Genomic DNA, 26,100 nt, shown 5'->3' on the forward strand with positions numbered 1-26,100 from the left:
TTAAGGAGGGGACCCAATGTCACGTTTGACATACCTCTGCTTGGAATATTTGTAATTATAGTCTATGCCCAGATCAAATACAGATGTTTTAGTCCAAACACATAACATGGAACTAGCTGTCCAGTACAAGGATGTTTTATATACAGATAGTCCTCACTTAACCACCACAATTGAGCCTGGAATTTTGGTCATATTTATTGTGGTTAAGTGAGTCATTATGTGACCTGCCTGGGTTTTATGACCATTTTAACAACAGTTGCAAAAAGACTCACTGTGGCTGTTAAATGAATCATATGGTTCTTAAGCAAATCCACTTTTCTGAATGGATGCTTTTTGCCAGAAACCAGCAAAAACATTGCAAATCTCTCTGCAACCAGTGTAAAATGCAAGCCTATCACCAAGTGGCCAAAATATGGTCACATGACTGTGGAGGAGGGGTTGATGCAGGAGTGAAACATTAAAAGATGTGTTGTAAGCAGTAGCTTTTGGGGGGGGCATCATAACTTTCAACATTTGTTAAGTGACTGGTCATTAAGTGAGGACTATCTGTATCCCACCTTCCTTCCTAGTGTTCCTTTGTTCAGTGATGTTCTTCAATGTTTAGATTTTTTTAAAAATAACAGTTTCTGTGATACTCTGCAGACAGACATCTTCAAGAATTCTGGAATGAGAGATCAGCCAGATACAGTCCTTCCGGTGGACAATCAGAATAACCCCACAACAGAATCAGAAGAACATAAAACGTACTCATTGTTTCAAGATAAGAGTAGGTCCATGGTAAGCTTTTTAACGTCTCCATATATGCAAAGCCTTTACTGGGTTGCAGTCTATCAAAATAATTTAAAGGAATAAACAACTGACCACTGGCTCTTGATGAACTGTACTGAAACTTACTTTGAATTGGGCTTATTTTGCTGTTTCAAGGCAGAATGATGAGCTAAATCAGTGGTTCTCAACCTGTGGGTCGGGACCCCTTTGGGGGTCGAACAACTCTTTCATAGGGGTCGCCTAAAACCATAGGAAAACACATATTTCTCCAGTGCACTGCTCGGAGAGTCCAATAGTGGGTTAACACAGCCTAACTGCCCTTGGACTGAGTGATGTTTTTCTGTTGACCACGCCTCCCTTTGCCTCTTCATGCTCAGTTTAAAAACTCAATCCGCCTGTTGGGACTGTTTTGGGAGTGCTCCAGTCTAAGGTCAGATAGGCTGGAAAGTTTCCCACATTGGACCACGTTTGACTTCTTAATTACAGAATTGTCTGTCTATTACAAGAACTGTCAGGTTTGATTCCTGGAGGTTTGTGTCGCTTTAAGAGGGCACCCAGGCTTCCTCTGCAGCAGCTGGTCACAAGCGCTCCAGGGGTCTGTGATCCCTCGCCCAGCGGCTGCTGGCGAGTGGCAGGGGCGGTGGGAGACCATCCCCACCTGAGCCCAGGGGTTTTAAACCCCCCAGCTGACGTTCTGGGAGCCTGCAGGCTTCTTAGCTGCTGGCCAACTCGGCTCTCAACTCTGCCCGGCAACAGCGGCGACAGTTGAAACCTTCTCGAGCTTTTCGGGCTGTGAGGCAAAAAAGAGCGGGAGGCGGCTGCGCGTGCACCCGCCGCCATTTTGAATCACTCCGGAGCGAGGCAGAGAAGAGGAGGACGTGCGGCTCGTGAGGAGAGCGGAGTTCTTCGAAGCCTCGCTTGTGAAAGCAGCAGGAAGAGCGGAGAGCCCAGGCAGCCCTAATGGAGATACAGCCAATCCTCAGCGACTGCAGAACGCCGCAGAGAGGCTGGAGACTAGTCCGGGGAGCCAGCTAGTCTCTCCCTTCCAGAGAAGAAGAAGCTAAGTCTCGGGAATCCGAGGGCGGTGGGAGGAAGGAATCCGACCAACAGGCGGCCCTTCCCTCCTGAAGAGTCTGCAAGCGCCATTTGAGCCACCTTTGGCCAGCGCGTGCCCATCCCAGTTCCAGCTAGCTTCCAGGCCCCGTGGGTGCCCTGAGCATGGCAGAGGGATGCAGGGAGGCCTTAGGGGAGCAGGCAGGGCCCTCCAGCTGACTAGGTGACAAAGGTCCAGTGATGTCAACATCACTTTAAAACAGTGGTTCTCAACCTGTGGGTCGGGACCCCTTTGGGGGTCGAACAACTCTTTCATAGGGGTCACCTAAAACCATCGGAAAACACATATTTTTGAAAAAATGCAGAAAACATAAAACAATTTTATGGTTCGGCGTCACCACAACATGAGGAACTATATTAAAGGGTTGCAGCATTAGGAAGGTTGAGACACACTGATCTAAATGAAGTTCTGCTTATAAGCTATGGAAGAAGACCCTTTTCTGCTAATGGCTGTGTTCTGTAGGAGGCAACATATGAGGGAGGAGTCATGGATGGGACTACTTCCTTTTGTTTTTAATTCTGTCTCCTTTTTTTTTTCTTTTTCTGGAGTAAACTCTTATTTCAATATAAGGATAGAGTACTGAAGCACAAGTGAATGAGTTGTGAATAATAATAACAATGTATAATACAGGCAGTCCCTCAACAAACAACCACAATTACGACCAGAACTTCCATTGCAGTTGTTAAGTGAATCACATGGTCATTAAGCAAATCTGACTTCCACCATTGCTTGTTGGAAGCCAACTGGGAAGGTCGCAGATGGTGATCATATGATCCCAGGACTCTGCAACTGTTTTAAATACATGTTAGTTGCCAAGCATCCAATTTTTAATCATAGGACTATGTGGATACTATGACTGTCATAAGTTCAAAACTGAATTTAAAAAAAAAAAAAAAGTTCAAAACTGAATGTAAAGTCACTTTTTTCAGTGCTGTTGTAATTTTGAACAGTCACTAGATGAACGGATGGTTGTAAGTCAAGGGACACCTGTAGTTTGAGAGATCTTGACAAGGTATTTAAATATTTAATCTCTCATATTTACCTGGCTTAGATAAGAACTCCTATATCAAAACTACATAGCATTCCTCAAAACATAATTGGCTGTACTGCATTTTTGCATCTTTGTATTGTTAGGTCAGAACCTTAGGGCAGAATTCTGTCATGGGCAGAAATTATTATTTTTATGTATGGGGAGAAAACATGTTTACTAGCTGCAGTGATATACTGCCATAGAGCTATTAAGAGCATTGAGCCTTACTTCACATTCACAGTAGTAGCCTTGAAGTACACCATTTAATAAAACTTTTCATAGCTAAGCAGTTAGTCTTCGAAACTAACAGCTTCGTTTTACCATACCCCAAATTAGAAAGAAAGAAAAAACCTTCAGGGTCCACAGAGATATTTTATGAACTAAAGAGTAAAGAAAGATGCCACCATGTATTTGACAGGAGTTTTTAAAATAACCATTGCTTTGACTGGTTAGTGTCACATTCCCCAAATGTTGTGAAATATTCATTTATTAAAGCTATGCGATGTTTTGTCTATATTATTTTTGAATGGGGGATAAAGTTAACCAGTCTTTTAAATAGTTTGATGTACTTTTTCCCAGTTTATTATTTCATTTAATTTCTACCTTCCCTCTTGATGTTTTCTATAGTTGCATATATTGTATTTGCTATTGGGTAGCTAATATAATGGCCTCATACTGCTATGTAATCAATCAGAATTGGTTATGTAGTGATTTTATTGAAGCTAAGTTACATAAGTCCTTCTGGTAATATTATTGTCAGCTTAATTAAGTAAAAAAAAATTGCTCTTTTCCAGAGTAGCTGGCCAAAATTTGCCCAGAGAGAGACGTATTGTATCTCAGCATTGCTGGGGATTTTTAAATTAAAAATATCCACACTTTTTGACACACTTTTTAAAGAAAAATAAAAAAGCAACTGTAACAAACTGCTTCCATTAATGCTAGGTTTGCATCTCAGTTTGCTGCTCCCAAGAGCATGTGAAATTAGATAGCCAACAAATTTTAAAATACCCAAGGACTAATTAGCAAGGAGCAATAATACAATTAAGACTTGGTAATTTGATGCCCTGTATCAAATGACTATTGATTATAATGTGCACTCTTGTGTCTGTTGTCTGAGAGAAAGTCAGCAAACATAATATGCAGTTATCTCTATGTGAAGAAAATAATTGGCAAAGTTACAAAGATGTATTAAAAAGCCACTTCATGTGATTAGCATAGTAGAGTAAAAACAGTAAGTTTTTTTCCCCATTCATAAACTAGTAACACTTAATTTTTGCTAATAAGCAGCACTCTATAAGCCTCCATAAGGCAATGCATGCATTATGTTTGACAAAAAAGGCCCGTTTTTGCAAAAAATGGGTTGTTTTTTGCTCTTTTGGGGGGGGGTCCACCCCCCAGGAGCACTTTGCAGCCCCCCCCCCATGGCTTTTCATGCCTTTTATTTGAACAAAAACTGACCCGTTTTCACGAAAAACGGGCCATTTTGGGGAGGTTTGCAGAGCAAGATCTTTTTTTTCCCCTTTCGGAAAGCTGTTTAAAGTAGTTGATGAGTTTTAGGTGCTACAGGTTGTCAGCGATTTCCTTCTCCAGCACATGGATAAATACACCTGGAAACATCTACCTACCTACCTACTCTCTCTCTCTCTCTCCTTACCTATCTACTGTATTTATATCTCTCTCTCACTATTTCTCTCTCTCTATATATATATTCCTTTATCTATCTACCTACCAACTACCTACCTATCTACTCTCTCTCTCTCCCTACTTACCTACTGTATTTTTCTCTCTCTCTCTCTCCCTCTATCTACTTATATACCTACCTATTCTCTCTCTCCCCCCTACCTATCTACTATATTTCTCTCTCTATTTTTCTCTCTCTATCCCTCTACCTACCAACACTGTTCCCTCTAAGGTGTGCGGCTGCGCGGCCGCACACATGGCAAGAAAACACCGCGCAGGACTTTTCAACTCCTGCGCAGTGATTTCTACTGCCACAGGCTCTGGAAACTGGGGAGGAGGTCCTTTGCAGGAAGCTAGAACTGGCCAACTGGCCCTGGACTTGTTTTGATGAGCACGGGGCGACTGACGGTAGTTGTGAAGCTCCAAAGCCTGCGCCACCACCGGACTAACTGCTGCTGCCTCCTCCTCCTCTAACATCACCGCCGGATTTGCTGCCTGGCGTTGCGGCTGAGGTGAAGCCGCCAAAGCTCCCGCTGGTGCCCCTGCCGTGCTTTTGAGGAGTCTTGAGGCCACGGGAGCCAGTAGGAAGGCGGCGGAGGGGTGGGAGCAGGAAAAAAAGGCCCGATGGCTCCTCAAAAGCACGGCGGAAGAGGAGGGGGCAGGGGTAACGCGGTGCCCAGCTCAGGTGCTCCGAGCAGAGGGGGAGCCGCCACTGTCACAGGCAGGGGCGCCAGCGGGAGCTTTGGCAGCTTCACCTCAGCCGCAGCGCTGGGCAGCAAATGTGGTGGTGCTGTTGGAGGAGGAGGAGATGGCAGCAGTTATTCTAGTTATTGCAATGAGCAATACTCATTGCTTCCATTATTGTAATCTTCATGCCTGAAAGATGACCTTTCCATTTAAAAAATAAATTATTTATGGAAAAAAGCCCAGTATCCATTTCAGGTTATGTAAGTAAAGTTAGATAGCTATAGAAAGTACAGACTAATATCTGTTTATATTTTGGGCTGTCTAAGGTCTTATTGCAGAATATTCCTAAAAAAATGACAAGAGCTTCCCTTATGTCTCGTATCATTATTATTATAATTTCCAAAATGCCAGAAGAGTAGTTGAGTGCAAGGAATTGCAGAGAAAGTCATCCAGCCTTGATTGAAAGGAAAAACTGAACATAACTCTATACAATGAAATGCCAGTAGTACTTAAGCTTGTTCATGTTCCAGCAGAGTGGCTTGTTGAAGTGACTGTTTCATGTAAATTGAACTGAAGTTGTCCATTTAAAGTTGAATGTGGCAATCTAAGCATAGTGTCTTACATTCTCTTACAGCCCATATCAAATATTTATCCCCATCCAAGATGGATGATGGTCCTCTAGGAATAATGTATAAAATCTGGAGGAGTTGAGAGTATTATCTTAAGATGCCATCCTTTGTTTGATCTATATTGGGACTTTTAGGGTTGACACGTTTCTACTTGATGCTTAGACCCATCATTCCAACTTTGTAAGAGATGCTGGTGTTTATTATTAATGGCTTTAGGAGGTTGTTCTTGTTTTGTGGAATTTGTACCCTAACCTGCAGATCTTTAGCAATTCAAACTATTTTCTAAAAGCAGCCTTACTTGATCATATTTGTACATTGTTGTTGGCTGGTTTCAAAGAAAATACAGGAAATCATCAATTAGATGTTATTTGGTTGAATACAAGGATTCCTGATTAATACTCCGACTTCAGACAGGACTGTTTTAACTGTAACATAAGGCAATGGGTTTCTGAAACACTGCTACAGTATGGAATTCCTTAGGAAGGTAACAGGAGGAAATTATGTTACAGAGAGATTGGTATTAATATGCTCCATGATTTATTACAAAAAAAAAATGTTGACCTGCAAATTTGCCCAGCTGAAGGAAGAGCTATCCCACAAAGAGCAAAGTCATAGCAGAGAATTGGAAGGAATGAAGCTTGAGGTTACCCACTAACACGGGAACTGCATCATGTGAAATCACAATTGCTTCTTCTTTGGGTTCTACTTTAAGCTTAGAGCAACAACTAAAAATAGAGAATGAAAAAGTGGAGCAAAAGACAATAGAGCACACAAGTCTTAAAGCTGTCAAGTTTGAACACCTCTGGTTTCTTTTTCTAAAGTGTTAGAGATGCAAGGATCTTGTAACCTGACAGCTTTAAGACTTGTGCACTTCAATGCCAGAGTTCCTGAGCCAACATTTTGGTTGCTAAGCAGGAGCGGTGTTAAGTGATACTGATATTATATAGCACTTTTAATTAAGTGGGTACCTTGAATAAACATAACTTTGAGTTTCAAATAATACTGATTTCATTGTTGTCTTAGGTGACATCTGTGAAAAAAATTCAGGTGCTCAGGCATGAAAATGTGCCGCTCAAACACTATACTTTTCTGCTCACACTGAAAAAAAATTAGAGGGAACATTGCCTACCAACCTACCTACTCTCTCTCTCTCTCTCTCTCTACCTTTCTCCTGTATTTCTCTCTATCTCTCTCTATTTCTCTCTCTCTCTCCTTCTACTTACCTACCTATCTACCTATCTACACACTCTCTACCTACCTACCTACCTACCTACTGTATTTCTCTTTCTCTCTCTCTCTCTCTCTCTCTCTCTCTCTCTCTCTCTCTCTCTCTCTTTATCCCTTTATCTACCTACCAACCTATCTACTGTATTTCTCTCTATCTCTCTATTTTTCTCTCTCTATCCCTCTACCTACCTACCTATCTACACACTCTCTTCCTACCTGCCTACTGTATTTCTCTCTCTCTCTCTCCCTCCCTCCCTCCCTCCCGCCTTCCTTCTACCTACCTACCTACCTACCTACCGTATTTCTGTCTCTTTCCCTCCCTCTCTATCCCTCTACCTACCTACTTTTTAAAAAAGTGCCTCTTCAAAACCTGGGTGCGTCTTATACTCCGGTGGGTCTTATACTCCGAAAAATACGGTAATCAGTTGAAATTCAGATGTGTTATTTATGCAGTACTATTTACATAATGGGGATGCGGTGGTTTAGGGGCTAAGACGCTGAGCTTGTTGATCAGAAAGATCGGCGGTTTGAATCTCTAGCACTGCGTAACGGAGTGAGCTCCTGTTACTTGTCCCAGATTCGCCAACCTAGCAGTTTGAAAGCATGTAAAAATGTGAGTAAAAAAATAGGGACCACCATTGGTGGGAAGGTAACAGCGTTCTGTGCGCCTTTGGAATTTAATCATACCAGCCACATGACCATGGAAAAGTCTTCAGACAGTGCTGGCTCTTCGGCTTTGAAACAGAGATGAGCACCGCCTCCTAGAGTCGGGAAGGGGAACCTTTACCTTTACCTTATTTACCTAATATTGCTCAGTTGCTAGTGGAAGACCAAAAGGAAAGAACCAGAGCTGCTTTGGTCTTTGTGCACTGTAAAGTATTCATTTAAAAAAAAAATTTTTTATATAAACAATCCATTTTTCATTGTAAAATATTCATAAGTGGATGTCAGTATGTTCAATAAATTAGTAATCTTTTTATCTATATTTTTATTTATATCTCTTTGTGCATAAGTCAAAAATGTATATAGAGCCAGAAATATCTCCTTATCCACCTGGGTCCCCAGGTGCCCTTTCATATCCTTGTGCCCTGATTTTTATATTGGAATTAGTATCTTTCTATGTCACATTCATTTTTGAGACAGCTTAATAAATGTGTCTAACTTTTGCAACTACATATTAATTAAAAGGCATACAATAATAAAACTGGTGATGTTCATAGACTTCCTAGCTAAAAAAGGGGAGTTTAAAATGAGCATCAGGTATCTTAAAAACTAATCATTCAAAACTTGGGAAAACCTAGTGGATTTGATCTGGCAAGAAAGCAGTATTGGGATTGTTAGGTTACAAATTTGGTACCATCACTGAGAAGATCTCTATTAGTTACTATGACCTCAATAATCTTATTAACATATGAAGGGCCACTTTCTTCTGCCTAAAACCTTAATATTAAATAATATTTAATATTAATATTATGGGGAGCTTATGGGAGAAGGATGTGCAAAGTTGGTAAGGGCTTTAAGAATAAAAAACAGCATTGTATACTGATTCTGGAAGTGAACAAGTAATTATGAAAGCACAATTAATATGGCATTGCATATTAAGTTAAGCATAACACCATGCATGTACTGGAAAATTACTATATTATGTATAGTGATTAGTATAAAGCTAATGCATTAAGCTGATGCAAAAGAAAGATGAGCTAAGTGGCTATTATCATGACGATCTGCATTCTCTCCCACACATATACATGAGCACATACATGAACAGGAGTATATAGCCTGTTCTGAAAGAACTCAGAACATCACTTCCCAAGATTACAAAACATTTACCAGTTTACACAAACCTTGTCAGACCTCTAGTTTCTTATACTTCATAGATCTTATTACTTATTCCATAGAGCAAGTTTAAGGCATCCATGATGCATAGAACTGATGGAGCTAGAATGCATCCTAAACTTTTTATTTTTTAATATATTGATATTTGTTAAAATCAACAGCCAAAATATCATCAGGCTATCCATAAAGGATCAAAATGAGATTATGTTGACAATGATGATGACATATGGATAAAACATTTTGAATTCTTTGGATGAATTGTAAAACATGATTTCAGAACAACAGTATCACCTATTGGTAGGAGAAGGAACTCTAACTTTGCCTTCTGCTTTCTCAGCAAGAAAAATGCTGAGTTAGCAGTTGGGTATAGTATTGAAAAAGTGACTGTGTTTTAGCTACATAAGGAAAATGAAATATTAGGAAAGAAACAATTTTTACACTTAGTCTGCTTATTCAAACATGTACATAAAGCCTGTGTGAGACAAGTATGTTGGCAGAGAAAGGAAAGTTCCTTTCCATTGTCAACCCAGAAACCAAATGAGACCATTTACTGCCTACATAGAATTCCTTATTGCCTTTGACTACCAACTTTTTAGATAAAAGGGTATGTTTTGCACTTATTGATAATCTGCCATCAAGTGGTTTGGTTTTTTTTGACCCCTAACAACCACAGATAGATTTTCTCCATAGTGATCTGTCCCTAACCTGGTTTTCAGGAGTTTCAACATTGCACCTACTGTCATTGTAACTTAGTCCAATTTACTTCGTTGCTGGCCATTCCCTTTCTTTCCTTCAACTTTTCCCAGTAATAGAACCTATGCCAGACATCATCTAATATGTGTGAAGCAGAATAATTTAAGCTTTGTCATTTGTGTCTTGAGTGAGAAGTGTGGGTTGTTTTGTTATTACAATATATGTCTGTCCATTACAATATATGTCTGTCATCTCTCTCAATTTTGAAACAAGATTCTGAGCCAGTTCAAACCCAATCTGAGTGCACAGATTACAATTCATATGAAGCTGTTATAAATAAATATTCTTTTGTTGAACTGCTTAATTTCTGGCCTTTAGTTACAGCAAAAAATACTGAGTCTCCTTCTGCTTTATTTATTGCTTAGTGATATATGATTATCACTTTTGTGATTATATGACTTTTAATCATATTGTATGAAAAGATGCATGTGTTATTGTCCAATTTAAAACAAGTGCAAGATATGAATATAGAAATAAAAGTAACTGCAATTTTAGTTTTCAGATCTTTTCTTCCAGTTGATGCACTGTTATGTATATTAATGTTAATAACAACTAACTTTAACTTGATCTGTTAGTGTAATTTACTTTAATATTTTGGGAGTGAAGCCATTTATTCAGGATCCATTTTTGAGTCCTGTTGAAATATAAAGCAGAATGCTTCATATACAGATTCTTTATCCTGGGTAATTATCAAGTATATCATCCATTGATTATACCAAACAAACTAATACTAAAAATATTGCAGATCATCCATCAATGAATTTGTTTTAATGGTAATGTTGGAAACATTCACATTAATACCGAAGCTAAGATTGTAATGTAGAATACAAACTTAGAATCATAAAATTTTATAGTGAGAAAATACATTAATCTAGTCCAATCTCCTGCTCAGTGCAGGATCCATTGGCGTCAGGGTTGGCAAACCTACAGTCCATTGGCCAGATATGACTTGCCACCCAGATCATCCAGCCCATAGTTTCAGAAAGGAATATATTCACCTGATTTGTGTGTATGTGCGTGTGCGGGCAAGAGAGAGAGAGAAAGGGAGAGAGAGAGCATACTCATCACTTCTCTGGGTGGCCATTTTGGCAATAACATCACAATCCATCTTGGCACAGGCCGAGCAACAAACCTTTCCACAAGCTGTGAGGTGAAGGCGGAGCTATGAGATAGAGCTGGAAGATGACTTTCTAGCCTCTGGTGAAGACTTATGGGGGCGGGGGGGGGGAATTCAACACTTAACATGACGCATAACATAATCCTCTTGATATCTAGTAATTCTCTTTTTTTGTAGGTTTAATCCATTGGTTCTTTAACTATTATCGGGACAATAGAAAATAATTAAACTTTTTCTTTTGCATAAGAATCTTTACTTAAATACTCAATATGTCACATTATGAAAGTTGAAATAAATGAAAAGTGTTTCCTATCCATTTTGTATGGACAAACATTAACGCATTGGCATTGGCATTAATAGATTATTGCAAAATGCATTGAATTATGTAATATAAGGATTTTTATCTTGAGCTGGAATTGATAGATATTATTTATTGTTGCTTATAAATATTAAAAAGAGGAAAAGAACAAAACAAAGAATAAAAACTGCTTAGAAAAATATATAACTTTCCCCTTTACACTCCAACCAATTTGCAGTACTTACTGAACATTTCAGCCTCCTTAAAAAACATACTGTGTTTTTATCTGCCTTGGTATGTGAGGATTACACTAAGCTTTTTAACTGTAATTAGAGTCTATTTTGTCAGTCTTTTGTATCCAGCAGATTAGTAGAACATTATAACTGGTTCTTCTTTTTTCCAAAGATACAATGTAACAAGGAAGAGCAAGTCCTTAATTCTAAACAGGATGTCCAGAGCACTCATCAGAGTGCTATCAAATTGGCTTCATGGAATCAGAATTCAGCTGATGTTGAGGAAGATCTGTTTACTGATTCCCAGTCAGAGGTAATTGTTATTCATGTCATCCAAAACAGTCTTAGGCAAACTTAATGATATCTTGAATATATTTTATTTGATTTTACAGCTAGGTTCTAGTACCTTTTTTAGTTTCTGTGATCATTTAATATCAAATAACATGTAAGTTCTTATCACAAGAAGCTATCTTTTTGGCTTCTTTTTGCTTTCTAAGCTACTGGAGGGGGGATTATCTTGGAAAGCACTTACAGGTGAAACTCAAAAAATTAGAATATTGTGTAAAAGTGCATTTATTTCAGTAATGCAATTAAAAGGTGTAACTAATATATGAGATGAGATTCATTACATGCAAAGCAAGATAGTTCAAGCCGTGATTTGTCATAATTGTGATGATTATGGCGTACAGCTCATGAAACCCCCCTTGCATCTAAACATGCAAAGCTATTGGAAACTCATTTGGAAACCAAGGACTCAGAGTATGGAGGAAGAATGGAGAGGCCAATCAAGCACAGTAATCCCACAGTCAGTGAACCAATTTTTGGTGCTTTTGGCAAAAGTTGCTCTCTCTCATCAGAAAGGAGGACTTTGGACCAAGGAGCAACAGGACTTTGGACCACTATGCTTCATTAAGACCAGGGTCAGTCAACGCAGCCGTCTACTAGGAGATTTTGGAGCACTTCATGCTTCCTTCCGCAGACGAGCTTTATGGGGATGCTGACTTCATTTTCCAGCTGTCCACACTGCCAAAAGCACCAAAACCTGGTTCAATGACTGTGAGATTACTGTGCTTGATTGGCCAGCAAACTCGCCTGACCTGAACCCCATAGAGAATCTATGAGGCACTGCCAAGAGAAAGATGAGAGACATGAGACTGAACAATGCAGAAGAGCTGAAGACTGCTATTGAAGCATCCTGGTCTTCCATAATACCTCAGCAGTGTCACAGGCTGATAGCTTCCATGCCACGCCGCGTTGAGGCAGTAATTGCTGCAAAAGGGGCCCAAACCAAGTACTGAGTACATATGCATGCTTATACTTTTCAGAGGTCTGATATTGTTCTATGTACAATCCTTGTTTTATTGATTGCATGTAATATTCTAATTTTCTGAGATGGTGGATTTGGGGTTTTCATGAGCTGTATGCCATAATCATCACAATTATGACAAATCACGGCTTGAACTATCTTGCTTTGCATGTAATGAGTCTCATCTCATATATTAGTTCCACCTTTTATGTTGCATTACTAAAATAAATGAACTTTTGCACAATATTCTATTTTTTTGAGTTTCACCTGTACATACGAGAAAGACTGTCATACATACACACAAACACACATATACATATCAAACTCATAAATCCATCCAACAGGTTAAAAAGTGGAATAAAGTATTGTAAAGATGCCACTACTTGTGAAGATTGTCTTTTGATGTGTATCTTGTCTGAATAACAATTACATAATTAATGAAAGAATAAATTAATGTTTTTTTCCCTAGCTGTTAAGTCAGCCTTCGAAGAGGAAATTACCAGAGTGGTTTGGAACATCAAAAGAAATAATTCCTCCTGTTAAAGTATCTAAAAAATCCAGAGGAGGGAGTAAAGGACTCTTCAGTTGAAACTGGAAATAACACAACAATATATTTATACATAAGAACTTCATGAAGATGACATTCTTCTACTTTGTTGTGTCTCACTCAAGTGAGTTTTCCATTAACATCTCTTCTTGAAAAATTAGTGGGATTTATCAAACTCTGAAAGTGAGCCCAGGCAAAGAAAGAAGAAAAAGAGTAATAGTTTAAATCAGAGTGCACATTGCACGGAATATTCTTCACAATGTATGTTATGTATTGATGTAAATTGTTCCTTCTCAGATTTAATCACCTATTGAGGATATCTGAACCTGTATTCAGAAGCAACTGATTTCTCAAAAATACATGTAATATATGGTTCCTCTTCAAATACTGTATTTACATTTAAGAGAACTATGTTTTTATTTGTAATACATTATTTTTAAGGAAGACATTCCAGTGAAAAATAATATTAAAAAGCAGGATACCATGTGCAATGCTATTTAATTTTTTTTATTATTAACTTTTTTTCTTCTCTTGCAATTACTTTTGGCACTTTCCTACAAAAAATAAAACTTGTTTATCATTAAACGTGATTCAGTTCAGTGTTTGTGTTCAAAAGAGAAGATTAGCTCTGGAAGACTGGATGGACATGTAGTTTTTTTAACAAATTGCATAATTTGCCATTGTTTCTTTCTGTGATTATTGTTTTGACATCCACATCTACTATTGTACCCTGGGATTTCATGGTGGTCTCTCATCCGAGAGATGAGAGCAATCATCCAGTTTGATTGCTTAGCTTTTTTGAGGCTAGATCTTTTGTTGCCACCTGCTTGGGTGAAGTAAATAGATGTGTTTTAAATTCCTAGCCTTAAATGATAGACTCCTTAAAAAATTCAAGCTTTGACTTCTGGTGTGACATCACGTTGAGATTGGATGAATCCTTTCCCAATGGAGGGCTTCCCAAGGGGCTAAATCACCTGTAGAGGTAATGAAGAAAGGAGGGGCACCTTGCAGGTTGCAGAGAGCAGCAGCTCTCCAGCTGGACCCAGGGATTCCCTCCCATCCAACGACAAAAAGGAGATGCAGCCATTATAGCTGCCGTGAAACTGGGGCAACCAAAGAAAGAAATAATGTACTGGAGTGGTGTAGATGAACAGTGATTGGAACTTCTTTTTTTTTTTTTTAATTCTACTTTTACCTAGAACCTAACCCCAAAGAAAATAAACTCTGGAAAAGAGACACTTTGAAATGCTTATCAAAGCGGAGAATAGTTACAGAGAGAAAAATTATAGAGCCGAAAAAAAGGGAAAGTGCAAAATCTTTAAAATATGGAAAATTTGGATTTTTAAACTTTATTGTCAATATTTTGGTAAGTCATTTTAAAATGCTGGAATTATTAGTCTGAATATTGACTGTTTACAAAAAACTGAAACATGTTAGATTTTGTGCAATGTTGAAAATTAAGCTGAAGGTTCCACCTACTGGTGAATGGAGTATATACTAAACTATAACCTTGGGAAGTACTGATATGACGTAAGGGAAAATGGAAATAAATAACACCTTGAGGGCTGCTGTGCTATCTACTGTTCTATATCTGTCTACTTCATAAGTATTGGAGGTTTAACAGATTATGGAAGACATTTAAAGAAAGCGATTTTTAAATGCTAAGATCTATGATTGAACTTACAGAGTAGATTTAAGGAGACATTTGGAAATCTTCCTGGATTACGTAAATGAAACTAATTGATTAATTGTGGGACACAAAGAACAATAACTATTGCATTCCCCTGAGGAGCAACGCTAGGATTGAGCAAACAGTTTCTAAATTGGCTTCCTGAGGTCATAGACAATTGAAACTCTGGGGTGGTGACTGACTACTATTATTTGTATTTAAATGAATGATACCCAGATGCCTCACTATTCATATAATGACATTGATGTATATATATTTTTTAAAAAATCAAGCTTGACAATTCATCTTCATCCTTCTTCGACTCCCTTATTAAAATTTAGCCTGTCTGTTCTGTACATGGCTAATGGATAAATTATTACAATTATTTATAGTTAATTTTTCTGTCTGAAAACAAATGTATAGAACTTGCCTTAAAACCTAGAACAGCGATGGCTAACCTTTTTTGGTCAGAGTTCCAAAGCGTGTGCATGCACCTGAACCCCCAAAATGGAATTTGTGCGCCCCCTGAATGTGCCCCCCATGTATGCACACACGACCCCCCTGCATGCAACCCACCCTGCACATGCTCCGCTCCCTTCTCCATGCACAGCAGAGACCCAAACACCAGCTGGCTGGTGTGATGTGCGCGCACATGCGCAGCAGATCTGAACTGGAGTGACAGCTCGCGTGCCATCAGAGAGGACACTGCATGTCATCAGAGAGGGTACTGCGTGCTACCTCTGGCACGTGTGCCATAGGTTCGCCATCACAGACCTAGAAAATTAGGGAATTCTTAGTCTCTGACTAACCATAATATCCATGAGGAAAATGAGTTATAGTAAAGTGGGATGGAGTCAAGATACATACGTGGGGTGTCTTGTAAGGAAACTTCTCTACAAAGTTATCCCATTGAATATTATGATGGACTTTCTAAAATGAATGGATGCTACCCAATAGCCTTCAAGCCCTTACCAGTCCATGATTAATATATTTGATTACAAGGCAGCTTTTGAACGATGTAACTTAGGTTCAGAGAAGTTTGATTTTAGCAATAGCGCTTAAACTTATATACTGCTTCACAGTGTCTTACAGCCCTCTCCAGGTGGTTACAGTGTCAGCTATTTTCCCCAACAATCTGGCTCATCATTTTACTGACATCTGGAGGATGGAAGGCTGAGTCAACTTTGAGATGGTGGGACTTGAACTGCCAACTGCTGGCAGCCAGCAGTCAGCAGAAGTAGCCTACAGTACTGCATTCTAACCACTGCACTATCACACCTCATTTTGCTGTGTTTTTTTTTTCTAAACATGCAAGGCTATTGGAAACTTCAGTCAGTCAGTTCTAGTCACTTTTTCCAAAATTTACATAGCTTTGGAGTTTATTTAGATAAAAGCCGCTCTGCATTTAGCAGAGAGTAGTATGGTGTAGTAGACTATTCATGGAAGGGAATAGGATCAACAGGAAGCAGACTGGAAGTAGCCATAGCCAAGCCAAATACTGTATTTTGTACAGTAGCATTTTAGTAGCTCTAGCCCACAATGCTTGCGCTCTGGGGATTCTTCATATGGAATTTGCTTCCCTCTGAAATCTACAGCACTCGATCAGCACTGATTACTTTTGTACTCCTTTCGGGTTTTGCTGCCCAGGGAATTCTGGGAGTTGAAGTCCATACTTAAAATTATTTAGGTTGAGAAGAGTAGCGAAACCCATAAATTCAATAAGCTCTCATTCTTCTCCTGTGGATCGGGGGGGGGGGGAGTATTTCGCTCCGCAAATGACTTCCTGTTGCCATAGCAATTGTCTTACTTCCGGACCTTCCCTTTAACTCTGACGCAAAATGCAAGGGACCGGCGTCAGAAAAGATGGGCGCCCTTAAATAGGAATTACTAAACCAATCGAAAAGGAGGAGCCGGTGGGCTCCCCGGATTCGCCCGTCTTCCTCCTTGCCGTTGGAGTCGCCTCATGCGCGAGGTGAGTTGCTTGGCGCGAGGTCTTGGAATGGGGTTGGCGGGGTTAGAGCCGTTCGGGAGCAGAGGGGGTGAGTGGCGACGTTGTGCCGCCGCCTCGGGTGCGGAGTTGCGAAGCTCGACTTCCTCAGGGGGCCGAGGAATTCAGCAGCCCCTCGGAAACAGGGGCGGTCCACGGGGAAAGCGGAAGACGGGAGAATTCTGGGCAGGTCAACAAGGAAACGCCGCTTTCGCATATCAAACACAGGAAACTCGCGGGAGCCTTCGAGCTGTTCGGTGTGTAGTTCCATGAGGGAAGACCACGAAGCGGCCGAAGATCTTTTCTGACTGGGAGTATCTCGGTGGAAGTCTTGATTATGGACTTAAAAGGATCCTCATGCATTGCAGCTCCCACGTCAAGATGCTTCTCTTTAGAGAATTCCCGATGTACGGTGGCTCAACCCCTGCTTTAAATACTTTTTGCGAAGGAGAATTTGTTCCCTAATTTGTTCCCGAAATCAAATGCCCATCTTCTGTTTCTTGGCCACCCCCCCCCCCCCGGCCAGAGCAGCAGACGTTTATGCAGGATAGTCTTTCAGATATATTCCAGATCTTGGCTGTACCTAAAATAAGTTGCCTAAGTACTACGGTGAGAAACGGACTCACCAGTCAGAAATTTGTCATCAAGTGAAGCAGCAAACAGTTCATTACAAAATACATTCTTGCAAGAGCAGGTGGCTAGCAAGTAGGCACAGGAATGCATTTCTCCAGCTTTTTATTCCCTCAACCCCGAGCACAAATCCCTCCCCTGCTGGCCCCTTTGACAAAGACTAAATAATTTAATTAATTAATTATTTTATTAATTAATTTAGATAATTTAAACAAACATAACATGCATAAAGGCAAAGTTTCCCCTCACTCATATGTGCTAGTCATTCCCAACTCTAGGGGGCAATGTTCATTTCCGTTTCAAAGCTAAAGAGCCAGCACTGTCTGATGATGTCTCTGGTCATGTGGCCAGCATGACTAAATGCCAAAGGCACACGGAACACTTGCCTTCCCACCAAGATGGTCCTTGGGTTTTTTCTACTTGCATTTTTACATGCTTTCAAACTGCTAGGTTGGTGGAATCTGGGACAAGTAACGCGAGCTCACTCTGTTACGTGGCACTAGGGATTTGAACCGCTGAACTGCCGACCTTTCTGATCAACAAGTTCAGCGTCTTAGCCACTGAGCCACCATCCCTTATGACAAAGACTACAGGGTTACAATCTTCTCAGAACACCTGTTTTCCCTCTCCATGAACTTCCCCATGTTTAATCTGTCCCCCCCATATTTTGCCCAGTTCCCATTTTTCTAGACTACCCTTTGTCCTTTTTTAGATTTATTTCTTAACCTACGCTTCCTGTTTCCTTACAGTCCAAGCAGCATAAACATAATAAATTGAAACAAACACTATCTTCATCGGTTTCTTATACTGCTAGATTTGCTAGATACTAGATAGTGCTAGATTTCCGGAAGTACAGAGAGGAGCCTGCCCCATTGTATATCAAGGGGAGCTGTGTGCAGAGGATTTCCTCTCTTAAATTCTTGGGAGTGCTTATTAGTCAAGATCTCACTTAGAAAAATAACACGTCTCTGGTGATTGGAAAAGCCCAACAGAGACTTCATTTCCTTAAAGTCCTGCGAAAAAATCAGGTGGAACAACGGCTGATGACCTCTTTTTATCGGTCTACCATAGAAAGTGTCCTCACATATTGTATTACAGTATGGTATGCTGGTTTAACAGCTGCGGACAGGAAGGCACTACAGAGAGTAATCAATTCGGCACAAGAAACCATTGGTTGTCCTCTGACACCACTGGATGACATCGCCAGATCTCGCTGCTTTAGCAGAGTAAGGAAGATACTCAAAGATGATTCACACCCTGGTCAGCATCTCTTTGCACTTCTATCATCGGGCAGAAGACATTGAAGTATAGCCAGCCAAATAGGTTTAAAGATAGTTTCTATCCTTGGGTTGTCAGAGTTTTAAATACAACCACAATCACTCCATGCACACACTAGTTTTTTTCTTTTTCTTTCTTTTTTCGTTTCTGCTATAATTTTGCAACAGTGAGATTAAAACCAATTTCGTTGTACTTGAGTACAATGACAATAAAGATTATACTTATACAACATTCTCAATACTGAAGAGTAGAATGTAAACACACCTTTCTATTGACGTAGTTCAAAACTGCATCCATGTTTTGTAGTAGTTATGTAATATTGGTAAGATAGATTCACTGTAACTATCTTTCATGGCAATCCTTTAGTTTACTTTATTGTCATTGCAACTTGTACAACTAAATTAAATGCGATCTTCAGTGTACAATGACAGTTCAAGTTGTGGTTGTTAAGAAATCGTGTGCAGTCATTAAGCACGACACCAGGTGGTGGCTGGTTTCCTCATGGACTTGACTTATTGGAAGCTGGCAGTGAAGATCACAAGTGGTGATGATGTGACTGTGGGAAACTGATCATTGTAACTGTGTGCTGGTTGCCAAGTGCAAGTGGGAACACTGCGACAGCCGCAACTTCAAGGACCAACCATAAATCATCTTGTTGAGTATTGTTGTAACTTTGAATGGTTGCTGAACAAGAAGTCACTAAGTGAGGACTTCCTGTATAGTCAAAAGCCTTTCCCTGTCTTTCATGGTTGGCAAAGCATAATGATACCCCTGATGACAACAATCCGACCAATCACTTGGTCTGCTGGCAAACCCATGTCTTCAGGCTTTTTGAAAGAATGTCGGGAGGAGGAGGGCAACCTTATTATTTCTGCAAGGATGATATTCCACATATATCTTCAATTCCTCACAACTTAAAAAGAACGCCCGCATGACATCCTCTCTTTCTTCGTCTCCCTCCATTTTCTCCGCCTCCTCCTTCCTGCAGGGATAGTAATCCATGGCTCCCCCAGGGGCCTAGCTGCCACCTCTGTTATTTTATGAGAACATATAAAATTGTCTGTAATAGTCTTTTCACATTTCAATCTAAATTATAACAAGGCTTGCTGACTATAGATGCCCCTTGCCCCACAGAGTTCATCCATGTGCGCAGCCATCTTGAATGGCAGTTGGAACTAACTTAACTTCATTAAGCTCTTCTGTGTGTTCTCTTTCTAGAGATGGTGAAGGATGATGTTGTGGCCAGCTTTTCCAAAGACTAAATAAAGGCTTGCCGACTATAGATGCCCTTGCCCCACAGGATTCAATCAAGGGGGGTGGGGGTGGGAATCCAATCTGCATTAAACACTGAAAAAAGGAATGCCCAGCCACAGCAACCATGTGCACAGCCATCCCATTTATTTTGGGAAAGCATGTTTATATTCAAAGATTACTATCCTCATTACAGATGAGGCCCTCTGGATACCATTATACATTATCTCCTGTTTCAATTACTAGTTTTTGCTTGCTGGCCTGTTGGAAATTGCTTCATTATCACCTTAAAGACTACAGTTTGTGTACCCATTATGAATCTACTGTAGCTATGAAAATCATTCAACAGCAGTGTTATGCAGCTCTTTTAAATTCTATAAATAAGCTTTATTTTCATAAACTTATAGCATACAGATAGAGCCATCCAAGGGCAATTAAGAAGTAGGATAACAACAACAGATTTTGGAAGTTTCAATGTCTCAATGAAATTTGGAATGAAAAACATATATAACTTGAATTTACAGATCATGTTAAAGCAAGTTTAATATGTCTGATCTCATATATAAAGTATGATTTACACCTTAATACTTTATGTTAGGCAGGCTATTTGTATTTTCTCCCCCTGACTGTGCTTTAATGCAGTATATTAATGTAGATATTTTCTTCTGAATCTATACAACAATTGCTTAAAAATATGGAAATATGATCATATATGCCTTAAAAATACAATAGATTCATTGTAGTGTTTAGGGAAGTAACTCAAATGGCTCCCACTGTGATGCTGCTTTCAACTTCACTGTGATTCTTGCAGACTTACTTTACAGAATTGTTTTAAAGAAAAGAAAAATCTCCAATCCAGAATTTTCCAAACCTGTTCATAAATTGTCTTTTTCTAAATGTTTTGAAGTTTTTGCTTGTTTTCAAGTAATTGGTTTTTATTTTGTGTGATGAAAATGAACATAATATGCTATTTAGAGTCAAAATTATAGTAAGCAAAAATTTGAAGTTGATGCTTCCCTGAAAAACACTTAATGCTAAGCATAATTGGTTAAACATTTATCTATTTAATTACTGTGGTTTTATATTATCTTTCTGAAAATAGGCTAGTAAGAACATTTGCCTACCAAATATATAGGTTTGTAATTGTCTCCAATTAGTGTAACTTGTCTTGCTTGGAGATAAGTAAAGCACCAAATAAATGCAAGCATTTATGTATGTATATCTTCATTCTATTTTTTGTATCTTGCTTTTTAAAAAGAGGCATCCAGGTACTTCGATATAACTGCTGTAATAATTAATAAAATAAATAAGAATCCCTTTCCTGCTATCCAATCCAGTTTCTTTTTTGATTCTAGAACTTGATAATTTAGTTTTCTTCTTAGTAAGTTTTTTTTAAAGTTTAAATTTGGCTTACAAAATTTTCTATTCTTATTGTTCGGAGTTAATGAGATAAATTTTAAAATATCTAGTTCTTTTGCATATTTTGATGCACATCAACTCTTGCCAGAAAAGCCAATAAAGTAAAGTAATGGAAATCAATTCAGAATTGCTGGTGGGTATCAAGTTGAATTTCTTGATAAATATGTATAATTACAATTGGAGAATGCTGCACCTTTTAAGGTGGCATATTCAGTAACCATATCTTTTTTGCAAGCAGAGATTTGTTGGGGTCTAGCTTTAAACATAAATATTAAATTAGGAATGATTTTGGTGTGTTAATATTTATGTGTCATTTTTTTTCTGTGACAGAATTATGGATCCAAACTTGTTACGAGAACGAGAACTTTTCAAAAAACGAGCCCTCTGTACACCTGCTGTAGAGAAACGTCCAGCACCTTCTTCTGATTCCTCATCTTCTAAAAAAAAGAAAGCCAAAGTAGAACAGAGTGGTTCATCAAGTTCAAAACCAAATACAGGTTAGTGGAGGCAGAGGGAAATTTGAGTAAAGAATTGATGCATATATCTCTTGGTTGACGGGTGCAGGTAATAATAGCATGTTGACTTGCATAGATAGCTGGCATAGAATAAGGTGAACATATTGGTCTAAAACCGAATTTTTGGATGTGGCATGTGAAAATGCATATGAAAACTGATAACTATTGCTCTTACTGTTAGCAGGGAATGTTGCATGTAGCATGATTGTGGCTGGTAAGATAGTCTATTCTTACTCTACTCATTTAACATATCTAAAATTGTTATGTGAAAGTCTCAATTGGCTACGATAGGTGATGAAGCTAAATATCCATGTCATCCATTGGCAAGTCTGATATTTGGAAGATTACAATTAGGAATATGTAAATGTAAAGAATATAGAGCATGAGTTAAAGAATAAATTGTATAAAAATTAAATTTGTATTGAAAGGAAGAGAAAATTATGTAATAATCTGAATAAAGGTAATCAGATTTTATGTAGTGGAGCTGATGAACGCTTGCAATGAAATGAAGATATAACTTTTATGAATGAAAGAGCTAAAATGTGCCGTATGTCAAAAGATGAATGTCATCTAAATTATGGATACAAATAAAAGTTGGAATTCATAAATTGTTGATAGTTGTATGCTATGCTGCAGTGCGTAATGTAATGGAAGAACCAGAAATGACTATGGAAAAAATCATTGCACATGAATCCAGGAGAAAAATTACACTGCAAGGTAACATGGACATATGGGAGAAAAGCAAGTAAAGAAAAAGTGGACTATTCAGAGACCCAAGAATAGCAGTAGCACTTTGACCAGGGGTGGGTTTCAACCGGTTCGTGGCGGTCCCTGTGAACCGGTTGGTCGCCGAACCCGGAAGTAAGTAACTTCCGGGAACGGCGAAGGCCCGTGCCCGCTCGCGCCCGCTCCTTACCCGGTTTTGATGAATTCTGCGCTTCCACGCATGCACAGGACGCATACAGCGCCTGCGCGATCCTCCAGGAGCAGCTGGAGCATCGCACAGATGCTAGTACGCATGCATGCGCCACGTGTGTGCATGCACGCGCCGCACACATGCGCGAGGACGCCGCACACGTGCGCGAGGACGCCGCCAGCCTCGTTCCAACCGAACCGGTTGGAACGGGGCAAGAAACCCACCCCTGACTTGGACTTATATTCCACTCCACATTTCCCAGTAAGACTGAAGAGTGGATCTTGGAAAAGAAGTGTCCGGGAAGAAAATGAAAGAAGTGAAAGTAACAAGAGTGAAAGTATAATAGCTATAAGAAAGCAAATATGATATACTATAAAAATGGAATGGAAGGGAGCAATAAAAAAAAGTTCTTGTGGAAGTTCTGCAGAGAAATCAGAATTGTGATACTGAGTGCTAGGAATGAATGTATAGTTATGGTAATAGGAAATAAGGAAAAAGATTATTGGTGGATTGATGAAAAAAAGCTATGGATAAAAATATGCACATAAGAGCGATCACAGAAATAATACATTCTGGAAATGGGTTAAGAGGGCTAAATATGGAGTTTCCAGCAGAGTGAATAAGATTTTAAAAATTAAGCGATGAAATGATTTGCATTGAAACTGAAATGAACCAATGCATAAGTGATTTGCATTGTACCGTGTTTCCCCGAAAATAAGACAGGGTCTTACTTTCTTTTGACACACAAAATATGGCCTTGGCCTTATTATGGGGGGGTATTATTTTGGGGATGCAGGAGGCGGCAAGCATGTCCTGTCGCCCCCATCGCCTCCCCTCCCTGTTCTTTGTGCCGGCCGAGTGGCCTGGCAGGCACTGCTCTGACGTGTCCCGTCACCACCCTGCGTCAGGTTGGGCTTTCTTTGCGAGGGGGAAACAAGATTGGGCTGGTGTGGGGCAGTTTCTCCAGTGAAGCATCTGATTCATCCCCAGGGGTGAGCGTTTTGCCTCCTCTCTGCCCTGGGTTGGAAGCTGCAGAGGAAGCCTGCCATGCCCCGCGAGGGGGGGAGAAGAGACGGCAAGAGAAGCCATGCCTCGTTCCACATCTCTCACTTCTCCCCCCTCCCCCACCTGCCACCCCTCTCGCTAAAGAGACAGTGGGGAAGGGAAGCAGCCTGGATTCTTTTAGCATTGGGGCAGGGTGGGAGGAGTTTGGCTGCAAGACACTCGTCCTACCCAAGACTTGCAGCTCCATCGTGTTTCTCGCTATTTTGTCCAGGGAAGCACCCTGTGAAAAAAAATCTCACAAGTTCAACTTCCCTGGACAAAACAGTGAGGAACAAGATGAAGCTGCAAGTCTTGGGTGGGACGCAATTCAATTGCAAAAAAATGAAATGCCCGAAAAAAAAGTAACATTTAATGATTTAATTACAAGTGAATTTTAAGATGCAAAAGAAATATAAAAAGGGATAAGAACAAACCGCAATGCAGGAACTAAGAATTTCAAGATGAAAACTCTGAAACTAAATTAAGATTTGAGGAAAATATATATTCATGCACACTGTTAAAAGGGTTAAAAAGACAAACAGAAAATTTTTACAGAAGGAAAGCAACAAAAATCAGAGCGACAAATTTAATGCCTTAAACTGAAGAAAAATATGTATATCTACACAAAAAGTTTACACGAAGAGCACAACAAAAAAAATTGAAACCATAAAACTGAGAAAATATAATATCAAACTGGACACACTAAAAAAGTACAATACAAAGAGACACACAAAATGTTTTACAGAGCACAAGAATTCAAAATGAAGCCGAAAACTCAAACTGGAATGTGAAATCCAATGCAAGCAAATACAACGATAAGAGCCTGAGACAATTATTGAATCCCAATTTTAGGTATTCCGTCGAATATTGGCGACACTTTCTCTTCTCGGCCATGTTGAGAGGTCACAGTTACATTAACATTACAGCTGATATCACAGGGGACAGTCACTCAGCATGCGATGTTTCAAAAGAAGCGTTCATCCCTCAATCTCTGCCCATTCTGGCCAATGGCACGCCACTGTATGGGTAGAGTGATAGAGGCTGCTGCGCAATGCGCATGAAGGTGAGCGATCCGTATTCACATATGTACAGCATTCTGTACGGAAGCTAGCTGGAGGAACATTTTAAAACACAGTTCAATCCACTAATAGCGAGCGATCTGATGTTTTTTTACGACAGTCTCAAAAATGTCCCCAAAACGTCTCGCTCCATCACTCCCATATCCCCCCCCTTCATTCCTTTGCCCTGTATCACCCCTTTTTGTTCCATCGCCCCCATAAAAAATGAAATCGCCCCCGGGGGGGTCGATATCGCCCAGGTTAAGAATCATTGCTCTAGACTAGAGGTGTCAAACACTTGGCCTGTGGGCCGAATTCATCAGAAGCTGTCCACCCTCACCCCCTGTTTAGTGAAGGGGGGGGGAAGTTGTGATATGTCATGTGATGACAATGTGAGGCTGCGAGATTGATGCCCCTGCTCTAGGCAAAAGGAAAAGTAACAATAATAAATCCTAAACTTATAGAATTCTGCTTGAAAAGGTACAACAGGTGACAATTAACAAAAGTGCAGCTCAATTTTATATTGAACAAGGGTTTTCAGAACAAATATGTGTTCTTCAATAGGAAGAAAGTTTATTTGCATATTTTGAAAATGCATGCAATAACATGAATAGATTTGAATTATGGAACATTTTGCATGAAAGGAAAGTTGAAAAGTAGTTACTGAATACGATGTAAGTATTATATGATGAAAATAAAGGTTTGGAAAGTTCATTGAGTAATTACATAATGAATAGAAAGTGTCCCATTGGTGTAAGAAATTGTTGAGGGTCTTTAGAAGAATGTATGTTAATTAATGTATGTTGGAAACTGGATGATGCTGTGTTGTTAATTGAAATCAAAAATATTTATAATAGCAATAAAGCTTATGTTGTAATGAGATACATGGAGTTTATACATAAAGGGGGGGGGGTTAAACCAAATTGATGAATTTGTGTACATTGATGACAATGTATACTAAAGATGAGGAAATGAAGAAATTTTAACAAGTGTAAATGTTTGTAGAAAGACAATGGTTGACATGAGGTCTGTTAAAAATGTTTGACAAAAGGAATAAAAGGAGACAAAATGGTTGTTTACAAGAGCATGTACTTTGCCACTTTGTTAT

At 39.4% G+C, this 26,100-nt stretch overlaps 2 protein-coding genes across 5 annotated transcripts in view; both read left to right on the forward strand.

The window, feature by feature from the left end:
- The window catches only part of WRN (WRN RecQ like helicase), a 69,612-nt gene extending 55,802 nt beyond the window's left edge, over positions 1 to 13,810 (forward strand). Inside the window, exons 31-33 of the mRNA XM_014054708.2 lie at positions 643 to 777; positions 11,545 to 11,685; positions 13,148 to 13,810. Coding sequence (XP_013910183.2) covers positions 643 to 777; positions 11,545 to 11,685; positions 13,148 to 13,267 — 396 coding nt within the window. The 3' untranslated portion in view covers positions 13,268 to 13,810. The remainder of the gene's footprint in view (positions 1 to 642; positions 778 to 11,544; positions 11,686 to 13,147) is intronic.
- Positions 13,811 to 16,712: 2,902 nt separating this feature from the next.
- GTF2E2 (general transcription factor IIE subunit 2) overlaps positions 16,713 to 26,100 on the forward strand; it is a 43,144-nt gene continuing 33,756 nt past the window's right edge. For 2 of the 4 annotated variants that reach the window (XM_087716362.1, XM_087716367.1), the window contains exons 1-2: positions 17,145 to 17,288; positions 21,790 to 21,956. In XM_087716362.1, the coding sequence (XP_087572488.1) occupies positions 17,239 to 17,288; positions 21,790 to 21,956 (217 nt within the window). In that variant the 5' untranslated portion in view covers positions 17,145 to 17,238. The other 2 variants (XM_087716363.1, XM_087716364.1) reach the window with 2 other exon arrangements.

This window comes from Thamnophis sirtalis, unplaced genomic scaffold, assembly GCF_051295495.1.
Source record: "Thamnophis sirtalis isolate CommonGarterSnake01/CBP01778 unplaced genomic scaffold, rThaSir2_p1.2 scaffold_5, whole genome shotgun sequence".
Classification (NCBI taxonomy): domain Eukaryota; kingdom Metazoa; phylum Chordata; class Lepidosauria; order Squamata; family Natricidae; genus Thamnophis; species Thamnophis sirtalis.